Below are 17,966 nucleotides of genomic sequence, written 5' to 3'. Positions count from 1 at the left end.
AGAGTGCGCGGTTCTATGAATACAGTCGTTCACAATACAATGCCCTTATGTTTCATCATATCATCACCATCATCATCATCCAACAAAAACACACTCTTGGCACCATCACTACCTCGTCTGTCGTCATCATCATCACCCTTTCAGGCACATCACATCGACGGAATCAAATTATGGGCAACTTGGATGGTTATGTCACCGGTTAATCAAAGTTATAACCACAACCAACAACATGAAATAACACTTCTCATATTCTTTCTTCGTCTTCTGTTGGCTCAGAGTACAGACCGACAATTGAAGCCAGCAATACGCCACCGGTACAACCACCGCCTCACCCGCTTGACCCCCCAGAAGAAGAGATGGCGAGAAGACGAGCAGCCATAAGTGGGAGAATCCGATTCCACCGTGAGATGGCGAGGTTGCATCCCCCTCAGGAGCCTCCTATCAATTGGGAAGATTTTAGGGAGTTCATGAGAGGTTTGGGGGTGTTGTTGATTGCTCCGTGAGTGTATCTTCTCTCAAACCACCTTCCAACGTACCGATGTCTAAGCAGATACTGGAAAGTGACTGACAAATACCTCAATTCCCACAGAATCGTCATACCCATGAGACTGATCCATCACGCTATCACCTCCCCACTCACAATTTCAGTAGTTCTGAAACTACTACTCTTGGGATTTCTGTTAATTGCATCAAGTATATTCTCGGTATTAGCTGTGGGAGCGTTCTTCTGGTCTTGGAAAATAGGTGGGAATATCGAAGTTGAGGGTTGGTTGTTTTACGGGTGAGTGAAGTTCTCACAGGTAAAATCTATGCCATCGGTATGAGTGAGCTCGAAGGACGTCTGAGATCACTTCATGATGGGATGTCTCATGGGATCCTGGTTCAGCGTGCTGATTCTTCATTGTTCTCAGCTCGAAAAACCATCGACCCCCTCATACGACCGTATACTTCCCACTAGAAAAGATCGAGCAAGATTTGAGATACGATGTACAGGTCGAGCTGGAATTAGTCAGACCTACCAAAGGCACTACCGATGAGATGGGTAAGCTGGCCCAAAGGCTTTCAGGTAAAGCTCAAGCTTACTTCGCTTTCGTAGGGAACTTCATGTTATCTCTCGAATTACGAGCATTAGACCAGCCAGAAAGAACCCTCATCACAGCTGCTCAACCTGTACGTCAACTTTCCTTCCATCCAAGTCGAATAATCCACCACTCCGAGAACGAATGCTAATGCCAGTCATGCAGTCACTTCCCCCACCACCCATCCCTTCGACCTTCCTCTCCCTCCCAGCCCTTCCCACATCCTATATCCCCTGTATCCTCCCCTACCCCTTTAGGTCCTTCTGTCCCTCGAGAATACTAGGCTACTCCGTACCCACCCGTAAGATCCGAGAGAGGAGAGCCAAAGGTGGATTTTCAAGTCGAGAGAGGGGAAAGGACGTGGTGCCGCTCAAGAAAGATTTGATGGAAGGTGTCATACTTAGGCCGGGGAAGAATAGGGAGATGGTGATTGGTTCGGGGTTTGTTAGTATTGGTAAGTAGGGTCTTTTTGTTTTCTTTTCCTTTCATTTCTTTTCGTCTCCTTGACACCCTCATATCTCGTGCATACTACATTTCGAGGCAAGGAAACTTCCAAGCTGGGAGAGAGACGTAAGTCGGACATGCTGATTCAATTATACTATGGCATTCAGGCCGAGAAGATCTATTCGACGACAGGCAAACAGGCGAAGAGAAGTGTAAACCGCCTTCACGAGAAGTCAAGACCACAGGATGGGTATTGATCAGACTGACCCCCAGGCCTACAGGTATAAGGTGAACTTGCTCGCGTTTTACCTCTTCATATCTATGTGTAGGAGCTTGAGCTGACAATTTGTTTGTCATGTAGATGGATATTGACATCTCACCCTTTACCGCCCTTACTACTCCTACCTCCTTTATCTTTGTCTCTCACGTTCTCCTCATCAATCATAGCATTTGCAATCATCACCTTTTTGCGACACGGCAATGCTCGTGAGAAGAAGGATAAACATGACAAAGCTCTAACGGACGGGGAAGGAGAGGGCGTGTTTGATGCGAAAGATAAAGCTGAAGCGAAAGAGGGGGAGAGGAGGAAGAAGGAATGGGAGGAGATGCAATCTTCACTTGGGGGTGGGATGGAACGGAAGAAAAGTTCAGGGGGAGGGACGACTGTTGGAGGGGTAAGTCATACTCTGTCATCTAACCTCGGTTTTGGCGGGTTGGACACCATACCTCGAGATAAGGTAGATAGCTGACCTGTGCTATTGCTTTTGAACCAGTCCGAAACCACATTCGCATCATCATCTTCCTCCTCTTTCGGCCCCACATTGATGTCCCGTACCCTATCGACCTCGTCCACTTCACCTTCCACATCAGACTCAGCAGAAACAGTCACTCCTACCAGACTGAGAGATAGGGGACAGGGCGTAACAGGAAGTGGGGGGAGTAGTGGGAGTAGTGGATCTGAGAGGAGTCTCAGGAGGAGAGGAAGTGGTGGTAGGAAGAACTCAGCTACTGGGACGGGCATTGCGCTATCTACCAGTGGCAGCAGTATCTCCAGTGAGCGGCGAAGGGGATCAAGAGAGTTGGAGATTGAGCGGGAGGGGGAAGATGGACATCAGGCGGAGGGTGAGGATGAGGGTGAAGAGACGGAGATGGAGGGTGGTGCAGGGAGAGGTGGGGATGAGGATTGGAGGGAGTTTGGTAGAGAGTTTGGGTTGAACACTTAGGTCTTAGGGGTCGGTGATATGTGTGACTCGGCCTGGTCTGGTTGTATGATTGATAAAACACGAGGTGGTTTCATTCGACATGTATCCTATGCTATGGACGGATAATGACCTTTTTCTTCTCAGATGGAAGTGATCAATCAGACCATGTTATGCTCCATGCGGAACATCTCAAATGAGCTGTACTTTTATTAGATTAAAACATACCAGTACAACAATCAAATGTCTAACAGGGGTAGATGCAAGTCCCATCCCATTCCTTCGTCCTGACTTTCCGTATTCTTCTTCACCAATATACAGATCCTCCTCTATTCCCTCTACTCAGCACCATGTTTACAGTTCCATGTCCAGCGACCCCTACTCCATCTGCCTCTTGAAGTACCTCGAATTCACGACATACCCGCTTATGATCCCGAAGACGGTCTCGCCGACCTGGAAATACGAGTCGAGGAAGGAACGGAGGGCTGTATCTTGGATCAGGCCTAGGTGGAAGCTGCGGGCGGGTGCGTGGGTGAGTAGTGACGAACAAGACCGGAGAAAGCGCGAGGAGAGAGGGGGAGATGTGGGAAGGTGAGAGTGAAGGGAATGAGACAGTCATATACGATGATTCGTCGAGTTACGAGATGAACCGATATGAGCGCAAGATGGGAATGACGATCAGCTCAATCCTCCGACCCTTCACGGCCGAGAGTCAAGGTGGACATGATACTGATGATGTAGGAGGAAGCGACTCACCCGTACCCTGTATTCTTCTTCACTCCTGCTATTATCGTAGATATAGCGATGAGGTCGAACATCCAGTGACCTACTCTGCCTAGACCTAGCATCTTGGTTTTGTAGATGATGAAGAGAGTTGAGTGTGGGTGAATGACGGAACTGGAAGGTATCTTTGGTAGTTAAGTGTAGAGGCAGTGTTCCCTCTGAAGTGCTTGTAATGCTCCGTTCCGTGCTTTCTCCTCTTGTTGGGGCTTGTTCTCTGAATAAGTGTATGCTATCGTGTAGTAGACAGTGTATGATGATCGAGAACCAGATGACAGGCAGATTGAAGGATGAAGGGGAATACAATGGAGATGATTTTGTTGTGTGCCGAGATTGAAATACGGAACATGAATCGTAGTCATACCGCATAGTGGCGTTCAATGGTCTCTCAGAAGCCACACCCCGTAGCATGATAATCCGTCTCGTCATACGTTGGTATATCTTAATACTAGGATGCTTGGTGGTGTACGTTCTATACGTGCGAAGAAGTAACATATATCTGTTGCATATACAATCTCCATACCAAATTAAACGATAGCCAAAAACCAAAATCACAATAAGTCTCAACTCGAAATCTCAGTTCCCATCATAAGCCACCAGCCCCGCTGTCGTCTGGCTTCCTTCCGCACAACTTCGGCCTGTATTTATAATATCGCACTAGATGCTCTTCCTTACTCCCGCGGCAGCATGCTTTCTCCACTGGGTCTGCAAAGACATATAAGAGGTTATGGTACTATTGCCAGTCAAGCAAAGGATCAGCTATCTTTGTTCCTGTTGAACACGAAAACGACAGCTCACCCCAAAGCACCCAATACACCATCATTGACATTAGTAAATCCAAGTCCAGTGGCTGGTATCCAAACATCGCATGAATCAATGATAAGTTGAGAAAGTAACGTTTGTCGTTGACTACGATACAAGAAGAGTCCCTCGGCATCAGCTTACCGTCCGCAACTAAATGCGTCACTGCCAGCTGAGACGAAGAACGTACGCTAATAAAGCTCTACCTCTCTCCCTTCTCTCACTTTCCTCCCTCATCCTCTCATCTGGACCTTTCTCGTTGGATTCTCTCCTTGAGATCTCTGCGTTCAGAGCGAATCGCCTGGAATCACCCCGTAATTTTACGATGGACGCTGATGATGAGATGAGGGAGAAGATGATTCCGGATAACCAGAATTTGAAGGTAAGTCGCTGGAACCTCTCCAATTGCCTGCGATCATCATAAAACATTCTTAGCTTGATTCGTTCACTACCTCATGCTCTAGCTCGACTCACACTTTATCAAGTTTCAGGAACCTGACTTGACCTAACCAGACGATCATGTCGTTGGTGAAGAACCCTGCGTATCCTATTTGTCTGCCTATTTGAGCGAGCTGGGCGATCTGTGCGGGACCTCGGAGATTGGTACTGTATCGAATCAATATCATATATCAACGTTTGCTTTTCATCTCCAGAGGAACAAGCGGATTTATATACGCACATTGGCTTTTGAGCAAGGTTCATAGCTGATTGCAAGAATTCCGCAGGTCGGAATAACCGCATCACTAGTTGTACGCAGATCACGTCAGTAATATGTGCGACAAAAAAACATTCCAGCTGATATTGAACATGAATAAATCAATGCGCAACTGCCTGGAGTGAGACCAGCTCACCCTTCCTACCAGTTGCTAAACCATTCTTCAACCCCTCCCATCTCGCTGCAGCCTCGACATTTCCTCGGCGGAGTAATGACCATGCGATCAATCTTGATAGGTACTGGATGAGTCTGTAGGCCTATACCACGAGTAGATGAGCATTGGCTGAAGACGCGTGACGCTGCGTCGCAGGATAGGATAGATAAACATAAACATACCTTGTCTCTACCGATAGTGGTCGCTAGGACAGCGAGACTCTGACTGAGTTTGGGGTGGAGTATGACCTGAGCAGCGAGGGACGACATTATGTATGACTGGAGCTGATTTATATGAATTGAACCATACAGGATGTTCGTTTGCCTGACTTGACAACGAGAAGTATCAATGTTCGTCTCTTCACTCCTCTTCCTCTTCCTCTTCTCACTCCAACTGGAAGAGTGAGTCGGATCGTGATATAACCGGTGTGCAATTCGTCGGTCAAATCCACGTCATGCTACTCTTATCAGTGATTCATCCTGCTTCCGTCGGCATAAGCGAGTCCTCGATAAATCAATGTCCCATGGCCAAAGATGAGTGAATAAGTGAATTCGTAGTTCGGCAGGATTTTGTTCATCTTGAGTCTTTATCATCAATTATCAGCAGCGAATAAAAACTATACATTCCCCTGACCCAGCTGTCAGACCATCTCCTCAGCAGGACTGCATCGGCCGAGGAGTAAAGTGCCACGATCTCATCTCCACCTTCTTGACATCTGAGCAACAAGGCAGAAAATGCTCTCACGTTCCCTCCGAACGTTTATTCACCAATCCGGACCCTCTCGCCTACGACCCACCTGTGCGGAATGTCGTCGTCCCATCCTCTCCGCTCAACATCCGACACTCCCTCTTTCTCTCAAATCAACTAGTATCGCTCGATATGCCTCCTCATCTACACCAGGCTCTCGTCAGAACGGCAACAACAATAACAAAACCATTATCCCAAAATTACCTTTATCCCATAAACCTCCTAAACGACGACTTGAAGCTGCCTCTCAACCACTCCGAAATGCTCCGTCAATCACTCGTGGACCTGTACTACAATGTATAGCCCACACCACCGCAGAGCGATATGACCTAATGACGCTAAGTGGGGTATTACGTTCAATGGGGATAAAATGGGATGAAGTTCCCGAAGGAGATCGAGATAGGGCCTTTGTAATTTCACCATGGAAAGGGAAGTCAGGTTTGGAGAGAATAATACGTCAGAACACTACGCCCCTCACACCGTTAAATTTGAATAAGACCCCAGAGGTAGAATGGGTAGAGAACGAAGATTATCATGATGATTATCTCTCGAGGGATTCGAGTGGCTCCAAAAAGGGAGAGATGGGTTTCGGGTATGGAGAAAAGGGGGAGATATGGATATTCAATAATGGGAGTTTTGTGACTTGGGGTCTGACGGAGGAAGAAGGTAGATCGTTTTTGAGAGAGATTATACGGAAGAAGGGATGGAAAGTTGAAGTGGGGAGGTTGGAGGCGGGAGAATATGAGGTTGAGGAAGTGGATTTCGTGGTGGATCCTACTGCGTGAGTGACAGGTCTGTCCAACTCTTCGGGCCCGCCTCCTTTTTTTGGCGATAGCTGACATCGACATTCCATGTGTTACAGCAAAACCCACATCCTAGGAAACCTGATTCTCCTCGGTCGCCCACCCAGTCTCTCGACATTCTCCCCATCCCCTTCTCTCGCCTCTCTCCTTGCTAGATACACCCTATCTCTCTCTTTATCACGTTCTTCCGCTTTGTCCGTCCTTGAAGATCGACTGGATAATCACATCGCGGCTGTATCGATCTTGCCTAGGGCATTGCAGAAGACAGGTCGTCAGCCGTTGGATAGGAAGGAAGTGATTAGGAAGATGGGTGAATTAATGACGCTCAGAATGAACGTTAATACAAGTGGAGGAGGACTGGATGATACGCCTGAGGTATGTTCATTTGGGTCCTTGAACATTGACTGAACAGTAACTGACGTGTGTGCTGTGCAGTTCTATTGGAGTGAACCTGATTTGGAATGTAAGCTGTCATCATCAACTTGTATATTGATCCAAACGTGATAGCTTATATCGTCGCTCGTATTTCAGCCTACTTCGACTCGATCGCAACAGAGTTCGAAATCAAAGAGCGTATAGATGCATTCAATAAGAAACTGGATTACGCTCAGGAGGTGCAAAGTACCTTGCGTGCCCTTTTAACAGAGGTCAGCTTCGTCGATGATTGTGATCACGATCGTTCCAAACAGTAGCTGATTGATGTGATTCCTACAGTCGTCAGGACATAGAATGGAAATTATCATTATCCTTCTAATCACCGTTGAGGTAGTCATTGTGAGTGCCCTTCTCTCCATCTACTGTCATTCCCATTCCATCACCTCTAGAACGTATGATCAGCCCTGATTCTGGTTATGATTCTTTCTCGCATACAGGCATTGATAAGAGAAGGACCCGAACTTGTCCACAAATTCCGCGAATTCATAGACGAGCACACGAATACCCGAGTAAGGAACTACACAGAGGAGATAGAAAAGCTCGAAGAGACTTTGAGAGAAGTACGGGAAAAGGTACCGGCTGTAGGGATGTTGGCCTCTACTTCCACTTCTACGGAAGGCCCAGAGTTGGAGGTGAAAGAGATGAGGCTGGTATAGATGGACTGATTCAGGGGACTTTCTGGTCACTACCACCACCATCACGATTATCATTACACAACTCAATTCAATGCATTATTCACATACGCCACTTGCTCCTTCGAAAAATTATCCAGGACATTCGAGAATGATATACAAAGATTGATAATATGATTACGGTGCGTAAGCTTCTTACAGTGAATGGATGAAGTACATACTGACAAGGAAGACCCAATTATCTGACCCGAGAATTAGTTTGCTGAGTTTAATGATCTGGCACTGACCACAAAGTCAAGGATGAAAAGCGGAATGAATTACGATTGATCACATAGGTGAACATCTATCCCGATGAGGTCAACTTGAACTCAATCTCTGAATAAACCCGAGAACAGGGATGTAGCACAGTAACTCACTGTCTGCCAATACATTTCTTCTCGATAGGCTCCTCCCTTCTACCGGGATAACATCTATCACCAAGACGACGAATCAGAAAACCTCCATTGTGGGAAGAGTAAATCAGGTGAAATTGACTCACTGGCCTACACATCTCTTTTCCTCGCGTTTCATAGGCGAACATCTATCGAATATAGGACTGTCTCGTCAATCGCCCTTAAAATCTCGGAATTCCACCTGCTTTGAGGGGATATAAGGAAGAAACAAACACTCACTGTCGTCCGATACATCTCTTCTCGTCTCGTTTGGTACCTTGACATCTTATCAACCATCCACTCGATCCATCAGCATCTGCTTGGAATCCCATAATCGATAGGGCGATTGAACTTACTGTCCCACACATCTCTTTCCGTCTGGTCCAATTTCTCCGGCAGGCTCGTCCACCTCGGCAACGGCTGGTTCCTCCCTCTTACCAGGGTAACATCTGCGTACATTCACATGAGTTCCACTTGTTCCATCCCACTCAATCGACGACTCGTGCACTTACTGTCCTACACATCTTTTACCATCAGGTCCAATCTCACCGATCTCGACAACAGTGGGTTCAACTCTCTTGCCAGGATAGCATCTACAAGTCAGACAGCTCTATCAATATCTACAAGTGTCCAAGCGGTATGGGCTGATGACTTACTGTCCTACACATCTCTTTCCATCTGGGCCGATCTCGCCTGTGTGTTCGGGAACGATAACGGCGATGGCGGGTTCGTCTCGCTTACCAGGGTAACATCTACCACAACGTTCCTCAGCTTCGTTGAGCTCCACAGACTGTAACAATTAGATAGTGGTGAAGGAGGACTTACTGTCCCAAACACCTCTTACCATCTGGGCCGATCTCACCAACAGGTTCAGCAGCAGCGAAAGCGGGCTCCTCCCTTTTACCAGGGTAGCATCTACAGTGTTATAATTGATTCAGCCCCACATTGTGTGTCAAGGACGGGGATAAACAAAGGTACTGTCTGCCCGACACATCTCTTGCCGTCGCTCTCATTGACGGGCAGAGCAGCGACAAGGCTGAATAAGGTAAATGCAATGAGCAAGATCGATTTGGTCAACATGATAACCTATGCGAGTCTGTAGTATAGATAAGTGTTGTTCAGTCAAAAAAACAGAGTAACAAGATCGGATGAAGGATAGTTGTGAGAACAAATAATGGAGACGTGAGTCCAAGTCGACAAGGTATTTATACCTTTCCCACAACCCGTCTCATCCGATGAGAGTTGATTTCCTACCTCACCTACGACCTTGGACCTACGGGCAGAAGCACTTCTTTCTGCTCATTCCGAATCGCTTCAAGCCTTCCTATGGGAAATCCCACGGCAATATTCGGAATATCGAGCTAAGCATTCTGTATGACCCATCGCATCGCATCTTACGTGCTTCTGGTCTTCTCGTTCGGTCTGGACCATCCCGCACCTCCTCTATGCCCCACTTAAAGAAGGACAAAAGACAGTTGCAGTAGTTGTTTGGCGCTCACAAAAGAGGTTCTTGGTGGCTTCTCATCTTAGCATATAGTGCAAGATGCGTGTTTCATTGCGTTGGACTACCCCCACGCGGTGAGAAGAAGGTTCAATCATCAATCGTCAAGCAGAGAAGAGACAATTAGGTTCTGATCAGTGGCTTGTTACGCCTTAAACCATGTTGAGGATCGCACATCCCAGCATGTTCTGGCACCACTCATGCTAAAAAGGGGGACTTCAACAGCGATGTCGATGTTTAAACTCAATCAGTGGCTAAACCATGAAAGGATAACACGCATCTCTCACGATATGGATGAAAAATGTGGACGTTTTGACCGGCCCGCTGCCATCAACATCAAGTAGCCTTCCGTACGTGTTTGGCACGATGAAAAGGAGTTCCCATCAAAGGATATGTAGTCTCGTTCCGTCCGATCCAGGGTCGGCTTAGCCGAAGTGATTGACGAGGTATGGTCCGGCCGGGACGTTGAAGATAAGAAGGTTAGGTGATGCGAGGTGATCCGCAAGGAATGGCGCAGTATCGTGCGTGCCACTCGGGACGGCTGCGGCGACTAGTACGTGTATACCTATCAACGATGACTCTATAGCAATAAATCCAAATGACCCTTCCCTCTCCAATACTGCTTCACTCCACTGACATTCCACCTTCTACACCTCAACCACTTTGAGGGTATCAATCATCTTTCTTCCCCTCTTATAATACTCCTGCCGTTCTTCATCAGAGATACCCTCCCAGTAAATATCATCATCGTACCCCTCATCATCACGCGTAAGGATTTTCTCCACCCAAGCTTGCAAACTCTCTATGGTCTTATTGATTCCCTCTTCGCTTTCCTCGCCTCTAACGATAGTCCACCCTTCACCTGCTTCCCCTGCTTCTGCTGCTTCTGCTGCTTCTGCTGCTTCCCCTTTATCCCCTTCATCTCCGTCTCCATCCCAGTCATCGTCTTTACTTAGCTCCAAACAAGCTTGATACAGCTTCCTACCCCTCTCAGCGTACGTTGCAAATCGACAATTGCCCCTCGCTCGACCACCGGAAAACGGATGATCGGCTGATGGACATGGTTCCCCGCATTCAGCTTTGATATATTGTAGTCTCAATATAGCTGTACCAGCAGAAGGTAAATCGTGTTTGTCCACACCTACAATCTCGGTCGTCTTGACACTTCCATTGAAATAAATGATGAAAATGCCTAAATCCGAATGATGGTTCGGATTCTCGATATAGAGGTGGGTAGGTCGACAGGCTTGATGTAGGAATAACGAAACAGAGTGTAGGCCAACTGGAAGGTTGGAGGAAGAAGGAATGATATTGATAACCTTGACATTTCGAAATAGGAGATGTTCGGTGTTGAGTTTGACATTCCTTGCGAAGCTCGATAAGGTCCATAGATAATTACTTGTGTCCGTACAACCCTTGTCGGAATCTATATCTACGTCATACTCAAATGTGATTTCTTTAACGTGGTCGAAAAGACTTCTGATCCATCTGGTACGGGATACCTCTAAAGATGGTACATCGTCCCTATCGGTTTTTACCACGGGACCCATGTAGTCTGGTCGTTCGTAGTCTTTAGGTAACAACGGTGGACTAGACCCTTTGGAGGTATCGAATAGCAGTTCCACCAAGCTTTTCAATACATGTGAATTGAGGTGGAGGTTTTCGAAGAGATATGGAGTGACGATGCGATAACATTGTTTGGAGCATGATTGTAAGGCTGCGAGTGTCGTGAGAGAGCCCTTGCAATGGAGTATGGAGCATATGTGTTGGAACAGTTCGAGGGGGATTCGCATGGTCGTTGGTGAACGCGTGATTTACATATAATGCACAAGGGGAGGCATGTGCACAAGAGGAGTACTGAATGTGTAGTAGGATTTTCAGATGGTAGGAATGTTCTGAAGAATGTTTCAACAGATTGAGGACCTCACTTGAATAGCCCATATATATCTTTTAGAGACAACAAAGGAAGAGCAGGGACGTGTTGATATTACTGACCTCGCACAGCCTCCACAAGGGATGAAATAGTGTGTGGTCTGTGTGCTGGAAGGTGTGCTGTGTGGTCAATTCGTTCCTGATATCACCGAGGTGTTTGTTCGATCGAGTTGAAAGGCTCTGTTACGGTAGGATATAAGCACTCGTAAGGAGCTGACCCTCGGGCGAGCTGTAAGCATGTGCAACTCACCTTCACACACTTGACATCTCGATTCCCGCCTAAGATCATCTGGTGTCATCCACCTCAGGTGTTTGATAAATCTCACCGCGCACTGTCGGATGTACGGTGGGTCACCCCTCGTCAAATTCGTATGATCCGCTTCCTCGACCACTCCATCCAGTGAACAGCACTCTTTAAGAACCAGTCTGTCGAATTCTACCTTAATCTTTTGCAATTCTCTCTCAGCTTTCGTGGTATCCCCATCCATCACTCTTATCTTCCATGGACCGACTATCGGGAGATCCAGATCTGATTCCTTTATCCCAGCTGTGAAGATCTCTTGAGCCTTGCGTTTGTTGGAGTGTCTCTGACATGGGTTACTCGGATCCCTACGGGTACGTTCGCACGAAGGGTCACAAGCTCCCAGTGTGTATACTATCATCACTCTTGCTTGACTCGAGGGGGGCAGATCGAGATTGAAGGAGGTTTGGATTGTTACATTTGTGATATTGTTCTCCATGTATTCCACAAGATTCGTCGGCCACATGCCAGAGCGTGGGTCATGTATACACAGGTGTGATGGTCGACAAGCCCATTCGAGAAATCTCCATATTGGTCCTGCCTTTGTTCCTCTCCCTTTCACACAAAGATCCTTCAAATTTGGGAACAGTCGTTTCGAGGTATTGGCGAAGATACTACTTGCTATAGCACTGTATGTTGAGTAATATCGATGATTCACGAAATTATCTGTTATAGTGATTCTTTTCACCAGAGTCAGGAGTGATCTTCTTCTAAGTTGAGAGGGTACGAAGAGGTTATCCGAGTTCAAGGAATCGACTGTTGGGGCCATGTTGATGGGGTCGAACCAGTCCATCGGGATATAAAGTTGACCATCCCGCTCTTTCTCGAGAAATCCGCCGATCAGTCTGGTAAGGACGTGTTCATTCAGGTGCAGATGTCGGTAGATACGAAGGGTGAAGGGTTTGTAGAATGCTCGGCAAGTGAGTTGTAAGTTGGTCCGAGGGTTGGAAGATTGGTCGTGGAAGAGGAATGAGATGATATGATGGGCGATTTCAGGTGGGAGATGTTTGCCGTGAGGGGCAGTCATTCGAGGTGTCTCGAAGGACAGTGGCTTCATGTTGTACCTCAAAGTGAATGGAGTAGATAGTAACAGTTGTGATGCGCTGTCTTAAATCATCTTTTGAATATACATGAAAAGTGACGGTGCTGTTGATTCGGGAAGCACTCACACTCGACGTGCACCGACCAATGGTAGACAGACCTCCACACTGGCATTGACACGACTTTCACGCACACCAGGCTCACTCGCATTCTAGATTGCGAAGTTCAAGGACATGATGCATTGTTGTAGTGTTCACGTCGAGATCATATTGGGACATGAATACATCAGAGTGTGGTCTTGCATCTTGGGAACATAGCATCTCCCGGCAAAGGTCATTATGACCCGGTCAAATCCGAGCCGACGCTATTTCAAGACCACCCAAATTCTTGGCCAATATGCGTCCCTGCCTGTGTCTCTGCCAACGCTTCTCCTTTAGAGGTGCTCAGTCGGTATACCCTGCATGCTCAGCAAGGATGAAGAGAATCTACAGCCCCCCCGCGGGACGGGGAAAATGCGGGCCATTCAACCCCACGTCGGGAAGATTGATCATATCATCGTGTTTGTACGGCAGCGGCGGAGTTCAAATCCCAGGAATGGTCCCCATCATCAGGGTCGGAAGATACGCTAAGATGCTTGAAAGCTTTTTTGATCGACGCTATCTCTGAAGGAAGACGCTAGGTATCAAAGTCACCTCATGACGAGGTTATCAAACAGTAATTCGGTCCGCGTCTCCCGAAGGAATCGATCGAGTCAAACAAGCATTAGATGAGGGTTCATGTGGGCGTGGTCATGATCGTGCCGGCTTCCATCGCTGCCTAATGTCTGAGAGCCATGACTTAAGCTTGGAATTATCTTTAGCTCAGGTTCCACGCAGACGATAGGCGATATCATCCCCGCAAAAACACCATCGTGCCGATCATCTCGGCCTATGTTCCGGGCATGACAGTCACTTATATATGGGACCTCGAGCGGATTCTCCATGATGCCCCTCAATCCACTCACTATACACATACTCCAACATGGCAGATAAAGATATTCCCCAGCAGGTCGAGCACATCCAAACAGGCGATAAGAATGTCAACTCGCTGGATCCCAAGCTATTTTCAGAGGCTCAACCGGGTCAGAATCCGCTCGCTCATCTATCGTATGAGCAGGTAGCAAGCAAAGCGGAAGCGTTCGTGAAGGAGTTCAACCTCTTGCAATACAGGGATTCAATAGTCAAGGGAGCTTTGATCGCTAAGGATCCTGCTAGTAAGTCTATCGAAGCTTTTGTCAGAGCTGATGGGAAGATGCACTGCACCTCAGTAGTTTATCGGAGGCAGAGAAAGAAACCCTCAGACGAGAGGTCACTCATCGTAAGTTATGTTTGATCCTCCTCAGCCACAGAATTCCCAGGGTCAAAAGCTGAGCGTGTCATTCATTCTTAGGGTTCTCATCCCAACCGTGGTCATTATGGTGGCTCGTAATCATGTGCAGTATAGCAGCGATGGTTAATGGGATGGACGCTACAGTAATCAACGGTGCCAACCTCTTCTATCCCTCTCAGTTCGGTATAGAGGATAAAGCCCTCTTGATTGGATTCATCAATGCCAGTCCAAGTCTCGCATCATTCACTGTAGGATGCTGGTTATCCGATCCATTATGTTATTGGACAGGTAGACGAGGCGCAATCTTCATCGTCTCGTTTATAACCTTCATAACATGCTTTTGGCAGGGTTTGACCAATTCATGGCAACACCTCCTGGTGGCCCGATTTTTCATGGGTGTAGGTGTGGGACCCAAATCGGCGATTGTTCCTGTGTACTCGGCAGAATGTTGTCCTGCGTTGATCAGAGGGGGGTTAGTCATGGCTTGGCAGAGTGAGTAAGACTCTCTATCCTTTCCCGTCCGGTCGCTATAGAGGTGAGGGCTGATGGGCGTGTTCCGTGTTTCCTAGTCTTCACCGCTTTTGGAATCATGATGGGTTTTGTCATGACCCTAGCTTTTAGAGGAGTCCCAGATACGGCACATGTGACAGGCCTGAATTGGAGATTAACACTTGGTTCAGCTGGTGTACCAGCTCTGATCTGTATGGCTCAGGTATACCTGTGTCCTGAATCGTGAGTCTGACTTAGCTTACCATCCTCCTTGCTGCTATGGGTCCAGCTGACCTGACCAAATCGTTCATATAGACCTCGTTGGCTCATGTCGAAAGGACGGTACGAGAAGGCTTTCCGATCGCTAGCTCGGATCCGAGCGACTCCTCTCCAAGCAGGACGAGATATCTTCTTCATCCATTGTCTGCTGGAGGAAGAGAACAAAGCGACTTCAGGACCTGGTAATAGAGTTTTAGAGTTGTTCACCGTACCCAGAGTCAGAAGAGCGACTTTGGCATCGGGTATAATCATGTTAAGTCAGCAGCTGTGCGGAATCAAGTGAGTCTGCATACATCTGAGCATGAGATAATGCTGATAGTGATTGTGGAACGTAGTGTGATGTCGTTCTACTCATCCACCATCTTTTCCGAAGCGGGTTTCTCAGAACAATCAGCACTCCTCGCTTCATTCGGGTTCGGTCTGCTCAACTTCGTGTTTGCCTTTCCGGCGGTATTCACGATTGATCGCTTCGGTCGACGAACTCTCCTTCTCGGTACTTTCCCTTTCCTATGTATCATGCTGCTCGTGGTAGCCTTCGCATTCTACATACCCGAAGGATCTACCGCCAGAATCGCAGTAATAGCTTTGGGAATATATGTTTATACGATATTCTATAGTATTGCTGAGGGACCTGTACCCTTCACGTACAGTGCTGAGATCGTAAGTTCACCTCCACCTTGTCAGATCAAGCATACCAGACGTTACGCGGAATGGGTAGTTGATGCGATGATTTACAGTTCCCCCTTCGTCATCGTATGCTAGGAATGAGTTGGGCCACAGCAGTATTATGGTTAGGATCTTTCGTACTTTCTTTGACCTTCCCTTATCTTTTAGAGCGATTTACCAGTAAGTACAGCGCCACACCTCTCCTCTCAAAATGCTGATTTGCGATTCAAATATCACAGACACAGGAGCGTTCGGATACTACGCTACATGGTGCTTCATCTTCTTCTGGTTGATACTCATGTTTATCCCCGAGTCTGCTCAACTCACCCTAGGTGCGTCACCGTCAAGCTCGCTACAGGTGACTGAACAATGATCGCTGATATGACATACTGGTTACAGAGGAGTTGGACGTGGTGTTTTCGGTTCCTACCAAGACTCATGCTACATTCCAGCTCCGACAACTCGGCCGCTGGGTCCGCAGGGTTGTTCTTCGCCAAGATTGTCCTCATGAAAAGTTATATCATTTCGAAGGCGCTTCTACGGGGATGACAGGGGCGTCACCCGTAGATGCCTAAGTTCTCTTGTGCAGGCGTTGTCACTTCCATCAAGAGAGAAAAGCCTAGGACGGATGAAGCGGTCCATGCAAACCGGTGATGAGTGCCTTAATATCGACATCCCGTAACAATCACCGTGCAGAGCTATGTATGCTTCAAGCGACGTGCCTTCATATATTCGTCAAGCTTCAGATCCGTCCTATAACAACTCAAACATCAATCAAGCTGCCACCCGATATTCTTGATCTAGCACTCACCCGCACATGCAGCACACGGTGGTTCAGCCACTACCTCCCGATCACTGATGGCCCATTCCAGATTATTCACCAGGTACCGTTTCTCATCTAGCCTATTCTTGATCATCCTCTTATCAATCCCCTCTGGCATTTTCATATAAGTCTTTTCTAATCTTCCCAGCCCTCCCACCAGCTTCTTCTGAATATCTTTTATTCCTTTTGACGGCTCGTATCCCTCTTCCTTCCTCGCTACCACCCTCCAAGTCCGATAGCCGGAAGAATACGCAGTATCGAGCAGCTGCTGTGCCTTCTCAGCTCTATATCTCTCAGCCATCTCAGGCTTATCATCCTCCGTTGGACCCTTCCTATATGACATCCTAACTCTGACCTGACTCGGATTGGGAAGGAGTTGACCCGCCGCACCGTGAATGACCATTTCCTTCGGGGTCTTATAAAATTTCATGGTGAGATCCAAGTATGATAGACGTCTGTCGAAACTTCTATCAACGCATACATGCTGTGGTCGACATCCTCCCAGCAAGAGATCAACGGAAGTACATGGAGTGAGGTACATCTGACTTGGATGATGTATGAGGCATACACTCGTGACGTTCGGGAAGAGAAGTTCTTTGCGAAATAATCGCTTGATATTTTCGTTTAGAGGTTTCCTGAACTCTGGTACCGTACCGTAATTTATCGTAATTGTCTTGACCAATTTGAAGGTCTCCAGATGTCTAGCAGCACTGGAATGAGCGGTCACCATTGAAGGATTATCGGTTCCTGATTCAGCTGGTAAAGGGGGTTTGAGGTAGGACTCGAAAATGGGATACATCAGGAAAGCGCTTGTGCGATTACTCAGCTGAAGGTGTCGATACAAGAATGGGTTGACGGTGCGATACATGTCTCTCGAGCATCTTCTCATGGTGGCTAGTGTTTGGATGGAACGCTCTCGCTGGAAGATGGAGAGGACGTATAGAGTTATCTCAGGAGGGAGGACTTTGCCGGACAATGAAGTGAGAGTGGGGACAAGGTGATCATCAGGTGTCGTGGTGGCCATAATTCTCGCTTGTGGTCACAGTCATCGGAGTAGCGAAGAGAACGACCATTTTAAAGACAGCAGTTGATGTGATATACGTCAGTAGCTGTAGTGGGTGAGAAGCTGTGTACAAAATGAGTTCTGCGTGTTTTTGGGTTCGCATTCTCATTCCGCCGTGATGATGACGATTTGACCATGTGCGCCCTCTTGGGGCCCCGGTGTTTCATATGCTCTTAAGCTTAAAATGACAATGTAACTAGATGATAATCGAGAGATGCGAAACACACCTCCACTACAGTCCGAGTATCACATAAAGAGCCAATCTCATTCACATCCCATTCAA

The 17,966-nt window shown here is 47.4% G+C and overlaps 9 protein-coding genes across 9 annotated transcripts; 3 read left to right on the top strand and 6 right to left on the bottom strand.

The window, feature by feature from the left end:
* Window positions 1-356: 356 nt before the first annotated feature.
* On the top strand, window positions 357-2,746 carry I302_105867 (uncharacterized protein; the record flags this gene model as incomplete). Its single annotated transcript, XM_019191620.1, has 8 exons — window positions 357-499; window positions 590-781; window positions 912-1,042; window positions 1,097-1,170; window positions 1,245-1,533; window positions 1,691-1,811; window positions 1,885-2,197; window positions 2,297-2,746. The coding sequence occupies 8 exons, from the start codon at window positions 357-359 to the stop codon at window positions 2,744-2,746; spliced, it is 1,713 nt and encodes a 570-aa protein (XP_019046250.1).
* Window positions 2,747-3,100: 354 nt separating this feature from the next.
* On the bottom strand, window positions 3,101-3,570 carry I302_105866 (uncharacterized protein; the record flags this gene model as incomplete). The annotated part of the gene is made up of 2 exons (XM_019191619.1): window positions 3,101-3,236; window positions 3,479-3,570. 2 exons carry the CDS (start codon window positions 3,568-3,570, stop codon window positions 3,101-3,103), a joined length of 228 nt encoding a protein of 75 aa, XP_019046249.1.
* Window positions 3,571-4,159: 589 nt separating this feature from the next.
* Window positions 4,160-5,441, bottom strand: I302_105865 (uncharacterized protein; the record flags this gene model as incomplete). The annotated part of the gene is made up of 7 exons (XM_019191618.1): window positions 4,160-4,235; window positions 4,301-4,411; window positions 4,494-4,712; window positions 4,778-4,909; window positions 4,983-5,046; window positions 5,155-5,275; window positions 5,355-5,441. 7 exons carry the CDS (start codon window positions 5,439-5,441, stop codon window positions 4,160-4,162), a joined length of 810 nt encoding a protein of 269 aa, XP_019046248.1.
* A 465-nt stretch (window positions 5,442-5,906) lies between these two features.
* Window positions 5,907-7,813, top strand: I302_105864 (uncharacterized protein; the record flags this gene model as incomplete). The annotated part of the gene is made up of 6 exons (XM_019191617.1): window positions 5,907-6,700; window positions 6,782-7,097; window positions 7,158-7,185; window positions 7,254-7,369; window positions 7,437-7,496; window positions 7,595-7,813. The coding sequence occupies 6 exons, from the start codon at window positions 5,907-5,909 to the stop codon at window positions 7,811-7,813; spliced, it is 1,533 nt and encodes a 510-aa protein (XP_019046247.1).
* A 388-nt stretch (window positions 7,814-8,201) lies between these two features.
* I302_105863 (uncharacterized protein) lies at window positions 8,202-9,233 on the bottom strand (the record flags this gene model as incomplete). The annotated part of the gene is made up of 8 exons (XM_019191616.1): window positions 8,202-8,259; window positions 8,328-8,369; window positions 8,461-8,505; window positions 8,577-8,669; window positions 8,733-8,813; window positions 8,877-8,972; window positions 9,046-9,135; window positions 9,199-9,233. The coding sequence occupies 8 exons, from the start codon at window positions 9,231-9,233 to the stop codon at window positions 8,202-8,204; spliced, it is 540 nt and encodes a 179-aa protein (XP_019046246.1).
* Window positions 9,234-10,368: 1,135 nt separating this feature from the next.
* On the bottom strand, window positions 10,369-11,514 carry I302_105862 (uncharacterized protein; the record flags this gene model as incomplete). The annotated part of the gene is made up of 1 exon (XM_019191615.1): window positions 10,369-11,514. The coding sequence occupies one exon, from the start codon at window positions 11,512-11,514 to the stop codon at window positions 10,369-10,371; it is 1,146 nt and encodes a 381-aa protein (XP_019046245.1).
* A 284-nt stretch (window positions 11,515-11,798) lies between these two features.
* On the bottom strand, window positions 11,799-13,011 carry I302_105861 (uncharacterized protein; the record flags this gene model as incomplete). The annotated part of the gene is made up of 2 exons (XM_019191614.2): window positions 11,799-11,833; window positions 11,904-13,011. The coding sequence occupies 2 exons, from the start codon at window positions 13,009-13,011 to the stop codon at window positions 11,799-11,801; spliced, it is 1,143 nt and encodes a 380-aa protein (XP_019046244.2).
* A 1,004-nt stretch (window positions 13,012-14,015) lies between these two features.
* Window positions 14,016-16,372, top strand: I302_105860 (uncharacterized protein; the record flags this gene model as incomplete). Its single annotated transcript, XM_065870156.1, has 9 exons — window positions 14,016-14,247; window positions 14,319-14,351; window positions 14,424-14,855; window positions 14,933-15,095; window positions 15,168-15,410; window positions 15,467-15,791; window positions 15,869-15,977; window positions 16,037-16,129; window positions 16,197-16,372. 9 exons carry the CDS (start codon window positions 14,016-14,018, stop codon window positions 16,370-16,372), a joined length of 1,806 nt encoding a protein of 601 aa, XP_065726228.1.
* A 225-nt stretch (window positions 16,373-16,597) lies between these two features.
* On the bottom strand, window positions 16,598-17,644 carry I302_105859 (uncharacterized protein; the record flags this gene model as incomplete). The annotated part of the gene is made up of 1 exon (XM_019191612.1): window positions 16,598-17,644. One exon carries the CDS (start codon window positions 17,642-17,644, stop codon window positions 16,598-16,600), a length of 1,047 nt encoding a protein of 348 aa, XP_019046242.1.
* Between the last annotated feature and the right edge of the window lie 322 nt (window positions 17,645-17,966).

Source organism: Kwoniella bestiolae, chromosome 4 (genome assembly GCF_000512585.2).
Source record: "Kwoniella bestiolae CBS 10118 chromosome 4, complete sequence".
Classification (NCBI taxonomy): Eukaryota; Fungi; Basidiomycota; class Tremellomycetes; order Tremellales; family Cryptococcaceae; genus Kwoniella; species Kwoniella bestiolae.
This window is presented reverse-complemented; position numbering and strand designations above follow the sequence as displayed.